The following is a 24569-nucleotide window of genomic DNA, read 5'->3' as shown; positions in this document are numbered from 1 at the left end:
AAACCAAATGCTGTTAAAACATGCTATCCTAAGTATCACAGGAATAACAAAAAAATCACATAACATCATTTAACTGTCCACACAAAATGTACGAGGCAATGTAATTTTCAATCTAAATGCATAGCAAGGGGGCCATCACCAATCTGTCTTACTGCTTGAATGAGGAGTGCAAACCACATGGTTCTCTTATCTTTTTCTTTTCTTTTTGTTTTGAGCTCCATGTTTATTTGATTTCTTCTCATTTTCAGTTGACCAGTTCCAACAAAACTAAATTCTCCAAAAATATCAATGAATCAATGAAGCAAATTGATGTATTTTAAGAGTCAACCATGAAATATTTCTAGCAATGCCATTTTTTATCCATCTATTTCCAGCTTTGCATCATCAGATGAGGTTCCTTCTGCTCCCAAGTACAATATCCTCCCCCTCCCGAACCAAGAGGTGCATTTGGATAGGGCAGGCTGGCTTTGCCTTATGAAGATTTGCCAGATGCCAGTATTAATGAGATAGGGGTAACCATCCAAGCTACTGGCTTGATGAAAAGCTCATCCTGAAGTTTCATGGCTACTTCATAGCATTGTCAAAAAAAAATTGTTGGCACCATATCTGTTTAGTTTCTTTACTGTTTTCCTTCCGCTAATACTTTTGGTCACATTCAGGGGCTTGGGAGCACTGATGCCTTTAATTGCTCTGAACTAGATATGGTTTCTTCTAAAGTCCAAAAGGTTGAGAAATGGAAGCAATGCTGTGAGAACATTGCTGGTACGCCAATTGTAGATGCTCAAACTCTCTCCCATGCTTTATTACAGGTTTGGTTCAGATTATGTCTGTTTAAAATTCTGTATGTTTCTTATGGTTAAATTACACTAATATCACCTTAGGTTTCTTGTAGTTTTAAGGGCATCCTTGGAAGTCTTAGAATGGCAATTACACTTGTATTGTTGGAAAACAGATATGCAACTATTAAACTTTCAACCTAAAAACATTTCTTCTTTTTTCTTTATTACCCTTTTAGGTTCATTCAACCAAATGAACTTGCCCCACACGTCATCTGTTCACTTCCTTCATTTCATTCTATGAATGTAAAGATCTCAAAATGCATAGCTCTTTCGAAAATTATGCTTTTCTTTGGCGGGACGTGTTATTGTTAGAGGAAGATGATAGAAAGTATATAGATTGTGAGTGTACTTAAACAGTTAGACCTAGAGACAGACTATGCCATCCTCACCTATCAGTGTAACTCCCTTAGTATCCATAACTGTTATCATCTGCAATCATTTATCCACATCGAAGTTTTGCAATTATTGAAGTAACTAGTGTATATGATGTTTTGTCAAAATGGTCATATCATTTTGTTATTATTATGACCTAGTATTTTGTTAACAAAGTTGATTGACCAGCTATAGAGCAGATGCCCTTATATATTGCTGAGTAAAGGGTTCTTATTGCAAATTTACGAACCTAACTAATTCCAGGGTCTTGCAATTTTAGACAGTTCATTTAACTTTTTTTTTTTTTTTTTTTAATGTTAGTTTTTCTTTTCTGCAATTTTGATTTATAAGTTACTGTTTTAAATGGATACATTTAGTAGCTTTCTGTCATGCAGATAAAAGGTACTCTTGATAGATCCTTGTCCATATGTGGTGCTTCTAAGGGACAAAAGGCAACAGAACTATCTGTGTGCTGCTCCAATAACTTTGATAATCAGGATATTCTGGCTTGTTCAGTTTGCAAGGACTGGTAAGTTATCAAGGTCCAAAGTCTGTTTTCAGGGCCTTACTTTTCACTTTTTTGGTTTAAGGAGAAAAATTGATAAAGATCATGGTTTGAGTTTTTAACGAAAAATTTTGATGTGTTAATGTTATGTGCTAGAACATAACCCTTTCATTGTCTACATGTTATAAGTGTTCTATATGTCACGACTATTCTGGTAATCCCATTCATTCATATGCGCAGCTACCATCTTCAATGCCATGGACCATCGCTGGCTGACAGAAAAGTTGCCACATCATTCATTTGTCATTATTGCCACTTTGTGGGGAGTGGAAGATTATCTCAAAATGGAGTCGATAAACTGGTATCCATTGTTCTCTCAAAGGTATCTGTCTGTAGATTTCTGACTTATAGTCTCTCTTTAATTTTTTTATTTTTTTCATGCAGAGATTTGGAAGGACGCGTACTGAACTGAGTAAGCTTGTGGAACTTCTAACTGATGCTGATAATCTCTCTATATGGTAATATTGCCTGTTGAATCATTTTAGACAGTAGATTGACTTCATTGCTTTCTTGGATGTCAAAGACATGGTTTTGTCGATATTCTTCTTCCCAATCTTTTAATTTGTCTTGCTTTTCATGGTTATTCGATATCTGAGATAGCAAGGAACAGTGTTTACTCAATGTCTTGAAAGAGTTTGACATCACTTTTGGGGCTAGGATGGGCTATTGTTGTCATGTTTGATTCAAGAATAGATTTATAATTCATGATCTCCTGATATTTATTGATTGATTGTCTTTTTAATAACTAAAAAAGACGACAAATGTGGCGGCTGCATCTTTTTACAAGCCACAAAGAAATCAAGATCCCTTCTCCAAAATGAAGGTACCTGACATGTATCAAAGCTGCGTAAGATTCAAAACAAAGTACTATTGACCACATACAAAATGTGTTAAATGATGATATTGGGATTCATTCCTGGACTAGGAAAATTGTTTCACCAAACATTCTATTCTGCTCCCTAAACAAACAGCCTGCGTAATTCACAGCTTTAGGGAGCAGAATAGAATGTTTGGTAACTCTTGTAATTCCCATCAATATATCCTCTTTTCCAAGATTCTACAAATGAAATCATAGAAACGGGCTCATGTTGGTTGAAATTAAGCAGAAGAAGTGTTTATGTTTGTGAGATGGCATGCATATGTGATTGCCACTTGCGAAGGACATAATTTGAGATGATGGGGGCACCAATATCATCTTCTTTGTTGCTAGTGCTATCATAATGGTAGTATGATATGACAATTATCACAGTTGATCATATATTCTGTGAGGAATAATTTATGTCATGTATCCTGGATCTATGATTGAAGTAGTATTATATTCTAAGGAAATTGAAAATATACAAGTCCTACTCTGATATATTGAACATATTATTTGACACTGGCATTGCTGCCCATGTGGCAGGGTTTTTTTAAAGTACTGTGTTAATATAATTGTATTTCATGATATGAGGTACACAAGACATAAAGGGGTTGTTATAGTTGAGGAAAATAGCCATGGCTTTCATGAAAATTACTCTGCAGAAAATGGAAAATAGAAAACTTGTTCAAATACCGAAATTTTCTAAATAGAAAATGGAGTTTGGAAAATGCCATTCTCCAAAATTGAACTGAACTTGGAGATTAGTTTTTTGTACTTCTAACATTTGAATGCGTTTCTAAATTTTCTATAGAAAATGAGAACTGATTTTATAGAAAATTGTAGATAAAAAATTGTAAAGCATTTCCTCAACTAAACAACCCTGTAGTACATGGACACCATTCTTATTTGAGGAAAGCAAACTTGTTTTCTCAAAACTCAGCTCTCATAACATTAAGAATCTTATCTCAGCAGTGTAATACCCACTAATGTGATTTTTATTGTGATTTTATGGCTCGCCAAAGTTTCTTGTGATTGATGGTTTTTTCTTCCTTTTGTTCTTATTTCCATTGCATTATCTTTTCTTTTATTTATATTAGTATTGGAATTGAACTTGTCAGAAATGGAAATTGAGACTTATGAGTTACTTTGCCATGCAGTAATTACTTATATACAGATTAAATATACTTGACCATTGGAATGTACTGATGACATGAAGCGTCATCTCTTTCTTATACTTGTGCAATCTGGATATGAAGACAAAATATTCAGTCTTCACATGTTCTATGTTCTAACATATATTCAATATTGATGACTTCTCAAAAGATATGCGTGTATGTATACTCATTACTGATGCATGCATATTTTTGCTTTTAAGTCTTTGTACTTTAGTCATGTTATTGTATATATTTTCACTCAATTACTTTTATGTTTTATGCTCTTTTATTTTTCCTTCTAAATCTGTGGGTAGGGTTATGTTTTATTATTCTTTAAGATACTGAAAAATCTTTGATTACACGATATGACAGTGATATGTAATGTGAAGAATAGAAAACTGATAGGTTGTAAGTTGAAGAATTGAATGGTATGATAACCAACAACTCAGCATAATTTAGACTACATAATAATAGCAGTATTAGCCTGAATTTGGGAATCTATTACAATAAAATTAATATTGTGCATCCATGAATTTTCTCTTCTTTGTTCTAGAGGAACACAATGCAGCGAGAAAAATTACGAGCACCATTTATTAGTTGACGGTGATGAATCAATATCTGTTCCAGCAACTCTCTAGGGAGCACAAACTTTGTAGGCTGCAGCGGTGATGTATTTGTCTGATACTTGTGGGATAGGAATATTTAGGACACATGTTGCTCACCACGTGCACATGGGTGGATGTGGAAAGTAAGTTTTAGAACTTTTTAACTGGGCTTGATTTGTAGAATTTATTTAATTTTAAAAGAAACTATGACAAAGGGGACATTAGAAGTCTCTGTTAAATCTCTGACACACACACACACACACACACAGAGATCTTTTCCTTTTTATTCAAGCATGCAAACACGTATACCCCTAATTGGCCTAACATTGGCTGAAGTCATGATTTTTATTTATATTCCATTATGCTGTCAGATTATTGATCTGACAAGGGAAATTCTCAATGGTTTGAGAATTATGGTCGCGGAAACTGAGAGTCATAGGGGGAAAGAATTGAGAAACAGAGGAAGGGATAAGAAAAGCTGAGGGGGACAGAGAATTGAGAGAGAATTGGGAGGGAAACTAATTTCCAATTTCATTCAACATATCCAGCTTGGCGCGGATCAGCATTGTTTATACTGATCTGAGCTGAGTTTAAGCGCCAAAAACGGTTGCCTCAACTTGCCCACTTGCGCCCACTTGCACTTATAATTTTTCTAACAGCATCTGGAATATTCCTCCAGCTATGCCAAACAAGGTTTAAGTATTATAAGCTACCATATAAGCAAGGGTAACCTAATTACGACGACTACTTGGCTAGCTACCGTAACAATCCCAGCCCCTTAAAAGTGTTTCTTGCCTGCAAGAAATGTGTAGCAAGATCGCTGCATTAGGAAATTGGTGGAGAAATTTTGGCAAGTATTCCTAGGTGTTATTGTCTGAGTGGAGAGAGGACCACTGAACCAACACCTAAATAAGGGGGACTCCATTTCGGTGGATCACCCTTCTGTCAATAATAGTTGTTGGTTCAACATTTGCTGGTACTTCTCCCATCATAGGAGGCAATGTGGGGGTCGATCTCTGTGTTCCCATAGCCCTCTTGAGAAGGGATATGTGGATTACGGGTTGTATCCTGGCATGTTCGGGTAGTTGTAGTCGGTAGGCCACAACACCTATTTTCTCCAGAATCAGAAAGGGTCCATAATACTTGGGATTCAGTTTGGATATGGGTTGCTTGGTCAATGCCTTGAGGTGCTGTTGGCTGAGCTTCAAATACGCTTCTTCACCCACTGAGAATTTCTGTTCACTCCTCTTTTGCTCTGCAAGTTGCTTTATCTTGTTCTTGGCCTTGGCCAATTTTGCTTTAACCATTCTCATCACATCTTGCCTTTGTTGTAAGCCTCCACTGTTACCACTGTAGTGTGTCCTCCAAAAGCTAGCAGTAAGTCTAGTTTGTAGCCATAGAGAGCCTCGAAGGGTGTCATCTTGATAGAGCTATGGTAGCTCGAATTGTACCACCATTGTGCTATTGCTAGCCACTTGTACCGTCCTCTAGGCTGTAAGAAGCTCAAGCACCTTAGCTATCCTTCCAAGCACTGATTAACTCGCTCCGTTTGCGCATCCGTTTTCGGGTGGTAGGCAATAGACATTAGGAGCTTGGTGCCTAATATTCTCATGAGTTTCTTCTAAAAGAGACTAGTGAATACCTTGTCTCGGTCTGATACAATAGACTATGAAATTCCATGCAACTTTACTACATTCTCCAAGTAGGCCCTAGCCATTTCCTGTGCTGTAAATGGGTGGGACAACCCTATGAAGTGGCTGAATTTAGTGAATCTGTCTACTACCACCAGAATGCAATCCTTCCCTTAAGATTTCGGTAGGCCCTCTATGAAGTCCATTGTCACGTTGGTCCATGTGCGATCTGGAATGTCCAAGGGTTATAGGAGCCCGGGGTATGCTACCGTCTCATGTTTGCACCTTCTACATACATCACATTTCAAGATATAATCCCATATATATTTCCTTAATTTGAGTCAAAAGAATACCTGTTTAACCTTGTGGTAGGTATTTTGGATGCCCGAGTGCCCTGCTACTAGTGATCCATGCAGTGCATGCATTATTTTGGCCTTCAGCTCCTCACAGTCTCCAATAACCATCCGACCCTTGTACCTTATCACTTTGTTGGCCAAGGTGTAGCTTGGTCTGCTGTTTGCCTTAACACTTAGTTGCTCTAGTAGTTCCTTGGTCCATTCCCCCTTTTGGTAGCTATCAGTGACCTCTTGGAGCCAATCGGTAACCACAGTAGAGACAACCGCAATCATTCCTTCTTCATGGTAGCAAGATAGAGCGTCTGTTGCCATGTTTTCTTTACCCTTCCTGAAATGAATCACTTAGTCCAGACCCATGAGTTTTGCCATACCTTTCTTTTGTAATTGAGTGTGCAGTCTTTGTTGCAACAAGAATTTCAAACTTTCGTGATCTGTTTTGATCACAAACGTTCCCCCTTCTAAGTAATGATGCCACTTCTCCACCACCATTAGCACTGTCATAAGCTCATTTTCATAAATGCTAAGGCCTTGGTGTCTAGGTGCTAGGACTTTACTAAGAAATGCCAAGGGCCTTCTCTCTTGGGATAGTATTGCCCCTATTCCAACATTGCTGGCATCTGTCTCTAGTGTGAATGGCTTACTAAAGTCTGGTAAGCCAAGGGTGGGAATATTACTCAGTGCTCTCTTCAGTTGCTCAAAAGCCTCTTTCGCCTTGGGGTTCCATTTAAAACCTTCTTTCTTCAGCAACTCAATCAAAGGCTTGCTATTATTCCACGATTCTTCACAAATATTTGATAGTAACCAGTAAGCCCTAGGAATCCCCTTAAAGCCTTGATATTTGCGGGTTTAGGCCATGATACAATTGCCTCTATCTTCTTGGGATCTATCCCCACTCTAGCCCATATGATGTGACCGAGGTACTCTACCTGTGTTTGTGCAAAGGCACACTTTGACCACTTGATGCATGACTAATTGAATCGTAGGATCTCAAATGTAGCCCTAAGGTGGGTTAGGTGTTAATTGAAAGTGGGGCTATAGATTAGGATATCATCCAAGATGACCAGCATGAATTTTCTGAGGTAAGACTAAAAAATGTGGTTCATAAGGGCTTGGAATGTGGCAAGGGCATTGGTGAGGCCAAGAGGCATCACTATGAATTCAAAATGTCCATGGTGTATTCTGAATGCTGTCTTTGGAATGTCATTGGGGTCTATCCTAATTTGATGGTACCCTGAACAAAGGTCCAACTTGGTAAATACGATTGCATGTTTGAGTTCATCTAGTAAATCTTCAATGATTGGAATAGAAAATTTGTCCTTAACGGTGATGGCATTGAGTTGTCTGTAATCAACACAGAAGCGCCAAGTGCCATCCCTCTTTTTAACCAATAGGACAGGGGAAGCAAAGGGGCTGGGGCGTATAATAGTTTGGTTTAGCATTTCTCTGACCATCTTTTTGATTTCAAATTTGAGTTTGGGTGGGTATTGATCTGACCGAATGTTTACTGGTCCAACATTGAACAATAGGTGTATAATATGGTATAGCGGTCTTTTGGGGGGTAATGTCTTAGGCTCTACAAAGAGATCTTGATATTCAATCAATAAAGAATCAAGGAGGGTCAATTCATGTAGGAGCCTCCTCTTCCTGATTCTTCCTCTTGCTGCTCAGTGGCTTCGATTGAGAATAACTAAACCACTTGTGCCATTTTCTTCCTGAATAATTGCTGCAATTTCTTCCCCTTCATCATTTTGCAAGTTCCCACCTCCATGTTTCCCTGCAACACCACCCTTCTTCCCTCCTTCTCGAGTGTCACTTCCAAATTGTTGAAATCAAAACTAAGAGGACTCTCCTCTCGCATCCAATCTACCCCGAGGACAGTATGACATCCCCCCAATTTGAGCAACCTTAGGTCAGCCTAGAATTCCTCCCCTTGCATCTCCCAACAAAATCCTAGGCAAGTTGATGTGCTGACTACTTTGTCCCCGTTCGATATTGTCACGAACAGGGGTTGAGTACTAGCCACCTCATCTTCTTGGCCTTCACCTCATCAATAAAACTGTGGGTGCTTCCACTATATCAAGACCATAGGGAAATTGTCCTGTACCTTCCCTTCAACCTTAATGATCTTGCTATTAGCTACCCCTTTAATGGCATGCTAGGATATGGCTCCACTGCCTTCCTCCTCATCTTCTTCTGTCATGTCCATTTCTTCCTCTTCTTCTTCATCTCCTCCCTCTAACAAAAGGAGTTGCTTCCTACACTGGTGTCCCAGTGTGTATTTCTCTCCACACTTGAAACATAATCCAGCTGGCCTCCTTTATTCTATCAACTTATCCCTATTATGCATACTTTGGGAAGCTGGGGGTAATGTTGGATACCTATTTTCGACACCAAATCTTATAAGTTCCTTCCCCATAGGTTGGCTCCCATATTGCATAGCTCCATCCTGTACTCCCCTGTTCTGTCCCCCTCTGCTTCTTTAGTAATGCTTCAAACGTCATATCCTGCAAGACGGCCCCCTCTATTGCCTCTTGTGTCGTTTTAGGTCGGAGGACTTGTATTGCTGACCTCAACTCATCATTTAATCCTCCTATGAAACTAGATACAAAGTACCCTTCGTTTAGGTAGGGGTTCCTGTTCAACATCATGAATTTAAGCTCCTTGAACTTTGCTTGATATTCCAACATCATCCTTTCTTGTCTTAAGCGGTTGAATTCCTGCACCACATCCCATCTGCCTCACTCCCCAAACCTCTCGAGCCCTTGTGCGAAGTTGTCCCAATTATAACTCCCCCTCACCCTGGACCATCCTTGGAACCATATGTCCCCTGCATCATGGAGGTACGCTGCAGCTATGGCCACCCTCTCGTTTTTTGTTACATGATGGATCTCAAACAATTTCTCGCATCGCCTTAACCACCACCATAGTTTCACAACTTCGAACACCGGTAATTCCAACTTAGGTATTGGAAATTCGGTTTGATGCGAGCAACTTGGCATCTCTTCGACGTTGACTCTTCCACCGTAGCCAGTTCTCCCTCCAATACTGACAATTCCACATTATGGTTACTGGCACCAATTCCTAGTAGAATTGATTTTGATCGTTCCTTGGGTGGAAAATTAGGGGAGATCCTCACTTGCGGTTGACTCACAAACATCCTCATGAATTGTTGCAGTTGATCACGCAACAGGTTCCCTTGATCCCTTACTTCTTGCATTTCATCCCTGATTTGTATACGCATATCTCCCCTAAGCCTATTGGCCAATGCGTCCAACTTCTGATCCACCGTCAATCCGACTCCATCGTATCCATTTTGCCTTGCATCTCAGCCACTGATGTCGAGACTTGCTGCAATTGTGCCTCCATTTGTCACATCCTGGTACCATCAGCCATTACTCGATCACTTCGTAAATTCCGGGCAAGACCTTGCTTTGATATCAATTTCTCAGATTATTGATCTGATAAGGGAAGTTCTCAATGATTTGAGAATTATGGTCACGGAAACTGAGAGTTGTAGGGGGAAACAATTGAGAAACAGAGGAAGGGATAAGAAAAGCTGAGGGGGAAAGAGAATTGGGAGGGAAACTAATTTCCAATTTCATCCAACAATATCCAGCTTGGCGCGGATCAACATTATTTATACTGATCTAAGTTGAGTTTAGGCGCCAAAAACGGTTGTCTCAACTTGCCCACTTGCGCTTATAACCTTCTAACAGTATGCTGGAACATTCCTCCAGCTATGCCAAACAATATCTAAGTATTATAAGCTACCATATAAGCAAGGGTAGCCTAATTACAACAACTACTTGGCTAGCTACAATGACAAATACTTTTTTGATTGTTGTTTCTGAAGTTATGTATTGAATTACTGTCCTTTAGGCATCAACTGTAGCTTACCCTGCATAGTGGGATAAAGGTTTGGTTTGTTGTTTTACACATCAATGGAAAGAGAAGATATACTGTTTCATTGTCAAAGTGATGTAATTGCTATGACAGGATTGAAGAGATAAATGTACTTAAGCAACTTGTGGAGAAAGCTATTGAGTGGAAAGCTTGCTTAACCGAAGTGTTGGATTCTGCACTAGCTTGTCATGGTGAAGATCTCTTCATTGCTGCTGGAAAACTATCCACTGCTATGAAGGTAGTTTGCATCCTTGTCTTGTTTTATATGATATACTGGTTTTCATGGTCTAGTATACTTTAGAAGCCGTCATTTCTACTTCTTTCCCTAGATAATAAATCTTCTATATGCTTGTCTTTCTTACATGTTCTTTTCTCCTTGAGTTTCCTCTTCCTAGAATTTTGTCAACCTCTCTTAAGCTGCACTGTGTTCTCCTTCTGTCTCCCTTGTTTTTCTCCCCTCACTCTTCCCTTGATTGTAACTAATTGTCATTGTATTTAGGTAGTAGAATTGGCTGGCATTTATGATTATCAGGTTAATTGCAAATTTGACCTAGCATTAGCAAGAAACTCATGGAGAGTCCGAGCCAATAAACTGCTAGGAGGTCTAAAAAGGCCCACAATCCAACACATCCAGCAACATTTGAAAGAGGTATTAATCTTGGCTCTGCAATGGCTTACTGGGATATTGATCTTTTTCTTACTGTTAATTGCAGTAGGGTACTCTAGCAAATTTCTTGAGTAAAATTATAATATAGGAAAAGGGATAGAAAGTAATCTGCCAAAAGTTTGTATTGGATACTCTTGACAGACTTCTTTTCTTTTTTTTACCAAATAACTGATCATGGATAATTATCAAAGGAGAAAGAAACCATCCTCTTACTTGTGCATCCTGAACAAAGTAACAATGTTTAGAATAAACTCGTAAGTTCTTGAAAGGACAATTTGTTAGATACATGTCCATTTGGCATGTGGAACACAGTCAGATAAAAATTCTAGTCTCAAGATACATAGACATGGCTTTAAGACTCAACTTGACGTGTGATCATAGGGAGAATACCTTGGGTGGGTAGGCGGGGTACAGACTTGACCTTTGCTTTTAGTTGCACGAGTGACCACCCTTGGATATGCTTGCTTGATGGTCTGTTTTCTCAGTAAACAGCTTGGATTATTTAACTTACAATTTTCTTGGGGAAAATGAGAATGGAGGAAAAAGATATGAAGAGCACTTTGTAAGATTGCATTAGAAATTTATTTTCATACTTATAGTTTTATCCCATATTTGATCTCATCTAGTAAGTTATCTTGCAGGGCCTGACTATAAGCATCCCTTCGGAGGATCACTTCTGGCAGAAACTCACTGGAGTGAAACATAATTGTATACAGTGGATAGAAAAGGCCAAGGAGGTTGAGGATATTCTAATACAGTCCATTTAATCTAGAAGAATGTCTATTGCTTACTCTTCCTTTCTAGTTCAACACTATTGATTCCCACCTCCAAAACTTTCTTTTCTCCCTCCGTCATGCAGGTTTCAACAGACTGTGGAGCTCTTGGATTGGATAAAGTTTTTGAATTGATTGCAGAGGGTAAAAATTTGCCTGTTAACGTTGAGAGGGAACTGAAGGTAAGAAGAGCAGCATCAAACAAATACAAGGAGGAATCCTTCTTTCCTATCTAACCGACCTTGTGTTTGATAAATGCAGTTATTAAGAGATCGAAGCATGCTTTACTGCATTTGTCGGAAGCCTGATGATCAGAAACCAATGATTGCTTGTGATAAGTGTGACGAATGGTATCACTTTGCCTGCATTAAACTAACTTCAGCACCAAAGATTTTTATATGTCCCGCATGTAACCTTCATCCGGAGGACTTGTATTCATTACCAATGACGCAAGACAGGTAAGCCTGGTATATTAACTACATAACTGTTATCCTCTGTGCCCTTTCCTCCTGAAACACCATTCTGGCGCACAAGTTATTCATTGCAATTGTAATTTAGTCTTAGAATCATAGCAAAATGTTTTTGAGGCCTCTGACAGAACCAATTGGTATTCAGTCACACTTGCGTCAGTCAAATGTTTATTTGCTTCATTTACGGAGTAACCAGCAATCTAAAGGTTTTAGCTTTCAGGAACATCCAGCATCCATAACTTGTATTTCACGGTTGCAGAGCCATTATCAGTTCATCGTCATTTTTCACTTTATCTATGGATGTCTGTATGTAATCGTTGCTTTCTTCCTTCGTCACTCTGACAGATTGATTGGCTCGAGATGCGAAGAGCCTCAAACACCGTCTCCCCGGCATAGAGAGTTGAGATTCAAGTCCCAAAAACCCAACTCCAGGACAAAGCTAAAGTTGCCGGTAGCCGGTGATGATGGTAGTGATGAGGTGAGGCATTATAGAGGGACTGAATTTTTGTTCTGGAGAAACCGCAAGCGGTTTAGAAGAGCAGCTAGGAAACGTTCACAGCTTGATAGTCTTTCTCCATTTATTCATATTCAAGATCACGAATGATTAGCAAACATATAGATGTACAACAGTCATTCAATTCATTCAATTGATTCTTATCTTTTGATCTGTCTTCCTCCTCCTCCCCAAGCGGGGCCTGAGTCTGCATTTTACCCATTAAAGAGAATGATAATCCGATTGTTGTTTCCTCCTTTATGATCTCATAAAAATAGGGGTACTTTGATGTTGTTGATGGAAGAACCTGCCCGACCCTTGCAAATACAATCCTTCTTTATTTTTTGATTTCTGGTAAAGTAACATCAAATCCAAGCCCCCGCCAAAAGTGATTGCCAGTCTTTGTGGGTCTAGCAAGTCTAAGTAAGCATTGGTTTTTTGCCTTTGTCTTGCCTTTTGGATAACTAATGGTCAGTATCTTTTGCTATAAGTGTTAGTAAAGACAAGTTAGTGAGACCTATTAGTTGGACTGCCCTGTCTTTGTCTGACCCAAGTCTGGAAAATAATTTTGGGGCTATTTTGATTAAAAAATAATATTAATTTAGTAAAAGAAGGGTAAGTAAAGAATGAGCAATGTAATGTTGTGATGGGATGATGTAACTTGGTAAGTTCTTATTTTTGCTTTGGACTATTCTTATTTTTATTAAATTTGAGAAATGAGAATAAGTCTGATTGCAATACGAGTTTATGGCATTTATTTCTATTTATGCCATTTATTCTTTCATTTAAATGTTAAAATAGTTAGAAATATTTTTCTGCTCGTGTTGAGTTTGTTCGACGCAGGCATACATGGGAAGGTCACGCTCTCCTTCTAATTAGTCAGAGATAAATAACATATGTTATGTTATGTTAACAATTTTGTAAAATAGTTAGCTATTATATTGTTTGACTTGTAGCTGACATGTCACTGTCTTATTTATTACAGTGAATGGGAATGCACTATAGTGATTTACCAAACTATAGACCAATTAGTACCCTCCTTTCCTTCTGCAGGGTTCCAAACCGACATAGGTTTGAGTTGGTTTAATAAACGAGTCGAATTTAATTTATAGGTGGGTGGGAGTATGGTCTCATTTTTTGGACATATGACTTTGGACTTTGTTTTTTGAGTAAATGATTATTATCCTTTCCTTGTTAAAACTTAAGGTTCAGGTTTTGATTTATAATTTACTTGTCTAATCTACCTTGGAGTGCGGAAGATTATAGATTTTCGAGAAGGCGAGATAATTTTTGTCAAAGATTGTGCATTGATCGACAAGTTAAATTTTCACATCACATATGAATAATTGCAAAGAGGTACTATGATAATACAATTCAATAGCTAGGTGCTAAAAATTTCTTTTTACTTGTACATTAATTTTTTGGCTCCCAACAATAATTGTCACCCTCCACTTATGAATTTTTCAAAGTCTAGTCACCAAAAAATTATGTTAAAAGTAACATAACTTTTAACCAATTGAGTAAAAATTATCTCATAAATTGATTCAACTTATGTTCAATTTAAAGAACTTGTAATCACTTAATTCTATATAAGATACTAACATTTAAATTCAAAACGAAACTCTCATTGTCACCTCAATTGACAATTAAACTAAACTCATAAAATACTTTAGCAGAATTAAAATAAAATAGTTGGGTAATTATGAAAATTATTTTTTATCTTAAAAACTAAAAAAAAATGTTCCAACTTTGCAATTTCTATTGACATGTTATAATAAATAGAAATAACAATACACACATTTCTATTTGAAAAAGGAAGGAAACTTTCCATTCTTTCTTTTTTTTTTTTTTTTGGATAAAAGGGAGAACATATGCTAAATTTTTTTTCTAATAGTCAACATATATTAAGAGATTTTCTCATTTAAATATAATTTTCAATTTTATATTCTCTATAAAAGAATTTTTCAAAAAACTAAGTCTATTTTACACTAAACAACCCCCCTATAATACCTAAATCAAAGTTTAATTAAGTTTGTTGAAAAATGAAAAAAAAAAAAAGATTATAAGAAATCATTTTGTATTTTTCACACATCACACCACGTGAAGTACAAATTTTTTATACTCTAATCATGTGTTAGTAACGAAGATAAATTTATAAATATGTTTAAGTAATTATTTTTTAGTTAAAAGTCTTTTATAAATGTAATGTATCAAAAATACAAAATAATTTATTATAACCCATGCAAAGAAAGCTGAAGGCTGTGAACAGTGCTGACAACACGAGGGCCATTTTTCCTTGGCAATAATGGCTGACTTGAAGAGTCCATAAAGTAAAAGGCAGACCCGCCTGCCTGTGGATCATAAATTCATTGGACTTTGGTGGTAAGAGAGAGAAGAAGAAGGGCGGGGCTCTCTGTCCTAAGAATTGGTACTCTTTGACTGATTAGGACAGGTGGGTACTTTGGTAGGGCACCACAATGCCCCTCCAATGGCCTCCTAAGCACTCACAGCCACAGACCATCCTTTTCTCCACCCACAGTCAGCAACTTAGCAGCCCTGAATTCCAATTCAAGCATATGTGTAAATATTATAAAGAATTAAAAAAAACAGAAAAGCGTCTTCCTCCTCGTTGCTTTAATTCAAAAGCTCAGATTTTTTATTTGCTTTCACTTTTGTCTTTACCCTTCCCTCTCCCTCTTTCCCAACACACTTCCCTTTCCTTCGTCTTGATTTCAAATCTAGGGTTCCTTTTGCTTTTCTTGGCGTGTTTGTATAATGCACACTCCAAATCCAACGACAGCTGCTGCCTTGTTGAACTCCTCTCTGGTTTGAGTGCCTTAAAAGTTTAGAGCTTTAGCCCTTTGAACTGTCTCTGCCAATGATCAGTGATAAGCTTTGTTCCTCTCTTCTGGGTTTTCCTTCTTGTTAATTCTTGATTCAGCGCTCTAGTCTTTCGATTTTGGGAGGGGGGTTTGTAGCAAGTAAATGCATGGATGGGAGGGAAAGCATGGCATTATCTGGGTCTTCTTCTTCTTACTACCTCCATAGAGGGGTTGGTGGGTCTGGCTCTGCGTCTGGGTCACATGCCCCACCAAGTGTCAGGCCAAACACAAACCCTAACATTTCAGTTCAGTCCAGTGGGAGGGATGGCACTATAGGGCCAGCATTCCCTTTTCAGAGCACATCACCCAGTTTTCCTCATGGCCTTAACGTGGCTGTGGTGCCCTCTGCTGTGGGGGAGCCTGCCAAGAAGAAGAAGAGAGGGAGACCCAGGAAATATGGCCCGGATGGGACCAACGTGTCTTTGGGACTCTCTCCAATGTCAGCTACACCTCCGGCTGGCGAGATCACGCCGACCCCGAAAAGGTCTCGGGGCCGGCCACCTGGCAGTGGGTGGAAGCAACAATTGGCTCCCCTTGGTGAGTTTTCTGGTTGGAAATTTAGTTAGGTTTCTTTACTTATGCTAGATTGTAAGCAGTTTGATTGGCTCTCTGTGCATTGTGGTAGCTTGTTATGGATGCTTCACGGTGTCACACTGCATTTTAACTTAGTAATGTGCATAATCCTTGGCCAAGAGAAACTGTGGGACATGCTTAGATTTGATACTAATTATGTGAGCCTTACAGAAGATAGTGCCATAGATAGAAATGAACAGAAAGCTAGAATTCATATAGCTGGCCCCATATAGTGGGATAAAGATAGAATTCTCTTGCTTAGTATTTTAAGGAAAAATTGGTGAGTCCCAGTGAGATATTGTGATGCATTTGTGCAATTTCTTGTAAAGACTGGTGTTTAATCCATGCCATTCGCATTTATTCTCTGAAACATCTCCATGTTATAATGACTGTTATGATGCCTTCCTTGTAATTCCTGATTGATGAATACAATGGCAGAGTGCAATATTCACGAACATGCTACAAATTGGTTAACTTGAGGTGGTTTTCAGAGTCCAAAGGCCTTCAATTTTGGATTCAACCTTGCTTCAAATTGTAAAATACCAGTCTCTGATTTCAGGAACAAGAATTCTGATCCACGTTCTCTATTTTTGAAAGTAGCAGAGTTATTAACTCTGGCTACTACTTATTGCTATTTGTTCTGTTTTGACATGTAATTTAGATTGTGTGGATTTTGTTTTCCTGTTCTTTTTTCCTTCCTGGAGGAGTTGGTGTTTCTTCCGGATAATAAATGGCTTTTCACCAGGTGAATGGATGAACAGCTCAGCTGGACTGGCTTTTACACCACATGTCATCGATATTGCAGCGGGAGAGGTATGCTATATCCCACCTGCTATTTTGAGCTCTACATGTTAGTGTTTTGCAAGTGTTATTTCACTTGACTGCTTTATTTCTATTGAACTCAGGCAGTTGATTGTTCCTTTGTAACTGGAATGTAATGAGTTTTGAGTTGTGAAAACGACTTTTTAACAAAGCAAGGGTAAGGAAGGTCTCATATAAAAGCAATACCTTTTTGACCCTTGCAGGGTGGAGCACCTCATGCTCTGGGGGAACCCTTTTCATTTTGCCTCTTAGAGCAGATGATTTACCCATGGGCATGTCCTATCCATGATCCTACATACACTGGGCAATTACCAGCATAAATTTTTGACTGGTTCTCAAATTAGAAAACTGGCTAGGCAGGTCTTTGATGGAAAAGGACCTCATTTAACTAGACTAAATAAATTTGTTCCATATAATAACCTGGTTTATAAAGCACAAGGTTTTGACTTATTGAAAAATAAATTACATTAATTAGTTAGGTTTTCTTTGCTTTTATTGTTGAAAAAGATTGGCACAGGGATAAAAAAGATGACGTTGGGGAGAAAACTATTGTAGACCTGATAAGTAATGCATCTTTATTATATGCCATGTTGATCATTAATTTGTACTTTCCATTTGTATGCTTAGGTTATATAATGGTATGTGATGATAATAATTAAGGCTTTTGTTATTAACTTTCTATCAAAATATATGTGGATTTTGGCTGAGGAAATTACGTAATCTTAGTCTGATATTCTGCAGGACATTGCCTCAAAAATATTATCATTTTCACAACAAAGGCCAAGGGCTGTGTGCATTTTGTCAGCTAATGGTGCAGTTTCATCAGTCACACTGCGACAACCCACATCCTCTTGCAATACCATGAGATTTGAGGTTGAAGCAATTTAATCCATTCCTGCACCTTCCCAGATGTTATTGTATCTGTTGCTTTTTAGCTGAATTCTCCTGCCAGCAAGGTTTTAGGTACTATAATTTGGTATAAGGAAGTCATAGCTATTAAATTGACTATATAATTGATATGAGCCCTAAATTTGTACAATTCTACCAGTTATAGTTTATGTTCCTGTTTACATGGTCTTAAAAGTGTTCTTGAAATCATTACACATGTTTTATGCTCTTTCAAAAAGGTAAAGGGGAAATAGATTTAAATTTATTTGTATGTTGTTTACATTTAATGATTATTTGTCCTTATTTTGTATCTGTATACTGTTTCCTTGTACTCCTCTTAATTAGATGGGATTTCTTGTTTTACATAAACAAGAGACATACATCATTATCAATTAGGATTTCTTCAACCCCAAAACAGAAGTAGAAAGGAAGATCATGTCAAAACTTCCTGTTCATCAGGCATACTTGTGGTTGTTCTCAAGTAACAGAAAGATGATTTTGTAGGGCACCTTTTGAAACTTATGGTGTATTGCATCGTTTTTCTTTATTTTTTTTGGAAAATCTTGATTGATGACTCTCCAGTAGTAGTTGTGCTACCGTGTAACTCTGCATCCATGTCCCAGACCCATTTTGGCAGCCTGTGTTAATTTTGTAGGATCCAGGTAAGGTGGGTTTCGGGACTCCTTGTATTCTGTTTCTCTTTGTTATGCTGAATGAGTTTGGTGTGGGAACTCAAATTTCATCCATCTAGGGCTCTAGGAAGAGTAAAATGCGTGTTTGTGAAGTAGAATAACAAGAATACAATTTTGAAGTTCAAATCTGTCTGTGAGTAATGCAAAGTTCTGTGCTATTTTTTTTTGTAAATTAATGTTACCAAAATTGGTCTATATAGTTTATGGATATTTTAATGAAAAAAGGGAGTGTTATAGTAAGATATACATGCTTTTTTCAAGAATTTAGATCTCTAAGTTCTGCGAACTGATGCTCAAAATGGAATCTTGCACAAATTTTAGAGTCTAGTTGTGGTTCTACCATTTTTCTTTTTCTTTTTCTGCTTTATTCCCTTTTCCCCTTAAATTTGCAAAAACGTTTTAGGATTTCTTACAACTAAAAGTCATTGTTAAATGCAAAAATGAAAAACTGTAATACAGACAAAATAATGATGTGTCATATCTCAATTAAGTTGTCCAAAATTTGAAAGGGTGTGAAGTTGTCAAAACGTCCTCCATATATGTTACTTATTGTTCATTTCTTTTTACAAACAAAATATATTCCAACTTTGTCGACCTAGACACCAATGAGAGAAAATGTGTGCCTGCTGTTGATTGCATAGATTCTAGAACCGCCTGATCAATGCAAGCGTGTTAGAAATATATGATGCCTCATATTTGTGATTTTCTTCTTCTTTTCTTGTTCTTTTTTTTTTGGAAGTAATCTATCTAGCATGGGGGCCTTCACCTCTGAGGAGATATGTGACTTTAAAAGAAAAGTGGTGGATTGGGTATAGTTTTTCCTTTAGCAACAACGAGCTTCAACACATTAAGCTGAATGCATAAAAATACTCCAAGTTGACCACTTGACTTGTAAATGATTTCTGGTATTCTGCTTTCTTGCCTAACCATGTCTCGAAATTCTACTTTTTGGTCGCACATATAACCATGCTAACTGATACTTCCAGCCCTAAAATTACATTTATTGGGTGTTGCTGTGTTATAATTTTTGTTTACTGCTACTGGGAGTGTTAATCAGCTTTCCGATTGACAAATGGACAAGTTTGGGAGTGTGTTAATCAGCTAAGATAAATGGTAATGTATTGTATTCTGTATTATCCTCAAAAATGCTTTACTATTAATATGGATATTACTAAATTTGGGCTTCCAACCTTAGAACATGCTGTTCAGGTGTACCACAAAGAGAATTAAGTATTCAGCTATTGAGTTGACTCTTTACTATGCTGCTTCCTAACATGTAGCTTGTCAATGCCTATAGAAAAGAGTCATTTTTAAGGTATTTGTACAAATGGAATTCTTTTTGCTTGCTTCTTACTTGGGATTGCCCATTGGACAGTTCATTCTCATTTACTAGGGGCATTTTCCTTCACTCTCTTGTCCTTGTTGAGAAAATTAGGGGTGTCAAAAAATATCCGAAAACCGGTGAACCGGATTGAACCGTGCCTTTTGGATTGGTTCTATGGTTCAAAGGTTAGGTTAGGTTTTGGTTCTAAAAAATTAAGAACTGATATATTTAGTTTGGTTACTGGTTTTTTTTTTTTTTTTTTCAAACCATGGTTTGAACTGAACCAGAACCAATATTATACTTATATATATTATAATTTTTTGAGTATATATATATATATATACTCTATTGCTTGCTGGTGGTAGTGGGAACTTTGTTTTGATTATGTTGTTTAATTTTAATTTGCTAGTTTTTGTTTATTTCTTTTTTGTTGTTGGTTATTGTTATTCATGAACTCTTTTATTTCTAGACTTTTATGCGCTATTGCTATACTAAATGGTCGATGTAATCTCATTTGATGAGGTAGTCTATGAATTATGTTGTTCTACTTTTACTTCAAAACTTGCAGCATTAATAAAGTCGTGGGTTTATTTTAATTAATAAATTTGTTTGTAATTTCATATTTTGCGAAAATGTTTAGAAGCTAAATGTTAATTGGATAAAATCGAAACCGGTCCGGTGTGACGGATTGGTTATGGTTTGGTTTTATATATGTAATGGTTCGGTTACGATTCTTATTTTTTCAAAACCGTTAAAAATGGTTCGGTTATTGGATTTTTATAGAACCAAACCAATCCGAACCGTTGACACCCCTATGAGAAATACAACGCAGAAATAAAAAGCTGTCGTTTCATCACCTCTTTGCCCTTCCCTTCCCTTGACCTAACTTTCCATTTATGAACTCTCAACCAGTATGGGATGAGGTATTTTTTAACAGTCGTTGGCAGATATTTTGTTCTGAGGTTTGGGCTTATACTTGTGCATGGCCAAGCTCTGACTGGAGTTGTTATCATGCTACCATCGGAAGTTTTTAAGAATGGGTGTTGATTTTATCCCCCTAAAAATTTGTTAGCATTGGCAGACATCCTAATTTGCACGAGTCTTCTGCCTTACGATGAAGTCATCTAAGTGATGGAACACAACTATATCAATTATCTTCATTCACCACCATCTCATGAAACTTCTCCATATGAAGATGGTGTTGAAACTTCATTTCATTATTACTCCGCTAGGGGATGTTATCCACTGTCCGTCCCAAGTCCAGATAAAGGAGGAGGGTTGTGTTAGATAGCCGACAGTTAGTGTAAAACCTAGTCGGATCCAAATATGAATTCTAGACAAACTATTTGTTGGGGCGTAACTTACATAGAAATCTAGAATTCATGTAGCCGACTCCACATAGTTGGATAAAGGTTGGATATGTTGTTGTTGTTGTTTATGTTGATAAATATTGTAAGCATGCTTCCATACTAGCATTGGGGACACTTTCATATTTTCAATGTAGCTTGTCGTCATTGCTAATACTTGGTTGAAAGTCCATTGCTATTTTTTAGGATATCGCATTTTTCTCTAGAACCATATCATATAGAAAGAGTTGTTATTGTTGACACGCACGTGGTTGGAGATTTTAGTCATTGCCTTGTTGAATTCATTTTTTCTCCATTTTTAACATGTTTTCGTTTCTGCGCTCTTAAGCTGACATAATAAATCAATTGATTTTGAACTTTCATAGGGGCGTTTCCAGATATTATGCCTCTCAGGCTCATATTTAGTTGCCGAAACTGGTGGTCCTCACAATCGAACAGGTGGTTTGAGTGTTTCCCTTTGTAGCCACGATGGCCATGTTATTGGAGGTGGAGTTGGTGGTATGCTTATTGCAGCAAGCCCAGTTCAGGTATGTTCATCCATCATGTCATGCCCTTTGTTCCCGTGTTCTGGACATTTTGGGTTTTTTCCTTTTCCTTTAGAGATGATAGGTGCTTTGTCAACACTTCTTGGGCATATGGCCATTGTAGCCTCTGCTTGTGGAACTTTGAACGAAGGTGGAGCTCCAAATGCCCCACTAGAAATTAGCAGAATAGAAGGCCCTTTCCAGTTGCAATCATCCCTTGTGGTTGTGGTTGTTACTGGCATGCTCTATTTTCCTCTATCATTCCAACAAATGCATGACAAATATCAATCGATTCCTCAGGTGGTAGTGTGCAGCTTCGTATATGGTGGTTCCAAGTCCAAGGAAAAGGCAGTCGATGGTACAAGAAGCGAACAGAATTCTGCAGCAGCCAAGCCTTCTGAAAACTCACCTCCACCAGCTACTGCTACTTCCAGCCAAAAGATCAGCCTGCATTCATCACCTGGGTTTTGGCCTGGTTCGAGGCAGGATACGAGGAATCCCCACCCCGAGATTGACCTGACGCGTGGATGATAACCGAAAAGCACATGACAACTGCTGTATATATGTGTTTGTTGTAAATGAACCGCGTCGAGGATATCTGCAAACTCTTTACTGCACCCTTTCTTACCGGTAGGCGATGGTTGTGCTAACATGTTCCTAACAGTCACCACTTGACTTTCTTTGATGAGCATTGCAGAAATCTCTGGTGATCTGTAATTTCCTTGCCCTATTATTATTACCATTTGTAGGACCTGAAAATGTTTATTCTCAGATTGAACCCTAGTCTCTGCCATTGATGAGGGATTCTCTTCTTTGGGCTTATTAGCTGAGGCTGCCATTGAAACCCAGCTAGATCTTATTCTTCATTACAAGTGTTCAACCAAATATTGATGCTTATCTGCTTATTGAAGAGAATCAGGTTTCTCACTTGATCTTTTCTTGAAGGATTGTGCTATGCAAGCAATTTTTTGTCAATTGATGGTAAATATGGGGCCAGCTCATGCAAATTAATATCTTATAGATCATAATCTTGAATTACTAAGGACCTCCTTGCTAAGTTTGGAGGTGGTGTTTTTTATACGTAATTTTATTCTTGATATCCAATAAAAGGTTGTTTTTATCACCTAAGGAGATAAAGGTGTATTTGATCGTATTTAGATGGAAAGAAAAGTATTTTTCAATTAGATGGAATTTTTTATGGAAAAGAGGTAAAAATATGTTTTAATGATTGTATTATGAAATTTAATTTTTTGGAAGTGATATTTTTTATGTAGTTTTTATGCTATTAAACACATCTTAAGTTCGTTGGTAATATCTATTTTAGGTTTGATTTTGAGTCTCATGCCCAATAATTACTTGAGCGGTCATGTTATATGGTTGGGTTTAAGGATACGAAGTTAATAACAATATGCTACCTTTGATGGCTCTTAGAAGGGGTTTTTTTATGTATGTTTGGGATGAGGTTAGTATTTGACTCGTATCAAGTTAACTTGTATCCTATATCTAGTTAGTATTTTTCCTTTTTATAAAACTAACAAAAAAAATTAAAAGACACGAGGCGAATTACCCATTAAATGAAAATTATAAATTTTAAGTTAAAATTTGGTAGTTGATGAATGCATAAATATGCTAGTTGATAATGCCATCTTAGATGTTTTTTAGGCCTAATAGAGGTTTTCTCAAACATCTTAAATGATTAAGTTTTAATAATTATTAATAAGTTAGACCATACTTATTAGGTTTCTTTATTTATCAAACTAAACAAAATGAGATTTGTTCCACCTTAATGAAACCAAAGAAGCAACCTTGAACACAAAATTGAATGAAATTTGTTGTCATCACCTATATGGAGAAAGGGATATATATAAATTAGCTAAAGCAAGAGAAAGAAAAACACGAGATTTAAATCAAGTGAAATGCATAAAAGATGACAATCAAAATATTTTAGTAAATGAGGGAGCGATTAAGGAAAGATGGAAGGAGTATTTTACAAAATTATTCAATGATGGTGGTGACACAAGAGTTAGGTTGGGACATCTTAGTAACTCCGAAGGAAATGTGAGCTACACATTCTATCGACGCATAAGTTCAAATGAAATAAGGTAAGCATTAAAAAAGATGAAAAATCATAAGGCAATGGGACCAGATAATATACCAATAGAAGCATGGAAATGCATGAGAGAAGAGGGCATCTCCTGGCTAACGCAACTATTTAACGCCATCCTAAAATCAAAAAAGATGCCAGATGAGTGGAGGAAGAGTACTTTGGTTCCTATATACAAGAACAAAGGAGATGTTCAAAATTGTGAAAATTATAGAGGAATTAAGTTAATGAGTCATACCATGAAACTTTGGGAGAGAGTAATAGAGTAGAGGATCAAAAAGGAAACAAATGTGTCAAAAAATCAATTTGGTTTCATGCCTGGTAGGTCAACAATAGAAGCTATATATTTACTGAGGTGTCTAATGGAAAGGTTTCGAGATCATCAGAAGGACCTACATATGGTGTTTATAGATCTAGAAAAGGCTTATGATAGGGTCCCTAGAGAAGTATTATGGAGGGTTTTAGAGAAGAAAGGAGTCAAAATAGCTTATATACAAGCCCTTAAGGACATGTATCATGCTGTAGAGACAAAGGTCAGAACATGCGGAGGGGATACTGAACTATTTACAACTACAATAGGACTGCATCAAGGTTCTGCACTAAGTCCATACTTATTTACCCTAGTAATGGATGAACTCACTAAAGATATTCAGACAGATGTGCCATGGTATATGCTATTTACAGACGACATAGTGTTGGTGGATGA

The 24569-nt window shown here is 37.4% G+C and overlaps 2 protein-coding genes across 5 annotated transcripts in view; both read left to right on the top strand.

Annotated features, from left to right (window-relative positions):
* Positions 1-12940, top strand: part of LOC127813129 (lysine-specific demethylase JMJ17) — a 45394-nt gene extending 32454 nt beyond the window's left edge. Inside the window, exons 24-33 of one of the 4 annotated variants that reach the window (XM_052353907.1) lie at positions 700-762; positions 1607-1740; positions 1957-2077; positions 2161-2234; positions 10378-10522; positions 10784-10933; positions 11593-11688; positions 11811-11906; positions 11986-12182; positions 12540-12940. In XM_052353907.1, coding sequence (XP_052209867.1) covers positions 700-762; positions 1607-1740; positions 1957-2077; positions 2161-2234; positions 10378-10522; positions 10784-10933; positions 11593-11688; positions 11811-11906; positions 11986-12182; positions 12540-12798 — 1335 coding nt within the window. In that variant the 3' untranslated portion in view covers positions 12799-12940. Of the gene's footprint in view, positions 1-659; positions 810-1606; positions 1741-1956; positions 2078-2160; positions 2235-10377; positions 10523-10783; positions 10934-11436; positions 11515-11592; positions 11689-11810; positions 11907-11985; positions 12183-12539 lie in introns of those variants that run through there. The other 3 variants (XM_052353906.1, XM_052353908.1, XM_052353909.1) reach the window with 3 other exon arrangements.
* A 2311-nt stretch (positions 12941-15251) lies between these two features.
* Positions 15252-22703, top strand: LOC127813528 (AT-hook motif nuclear-localized protein 5). The gene is made up of 5 exons (XM_052354538.1): positions 15252-16106; positions 16888-16955; positions 17706-17837; positions 21601-21762; positions 22060-22703. Exons 1-5 carry the CDS (start codon positions 15677-15679, stop codon positions 22288-22290), a joined length of 1023 nt encoding a protein of 340 aa, XP_052210498.1. The 5' UTR covers positions 15252-15676; the 3' UTR covers positions 22291-22703.
* Positions 22704-24569: the final 1866 nt, after the last annotated feature.

Source organism: Diospyros lotus, chromosome 11, assembly GCF_014633365.1.
Source record: "Diospyros lotus cultivar Yz01 chromosome 11, ASM1463336v1, whole genome shotgun sequence".
NCBI classification, from domain to species: Eukaryota; Viridiplantae; Streptophyta; class Magnoliopsida; order Ericales; family Ebenaceae; genus Diospyros; species Diospyros lotus.
This window is presented reverse-complemented; position numbering and strand designations above follow the sequence as displayed.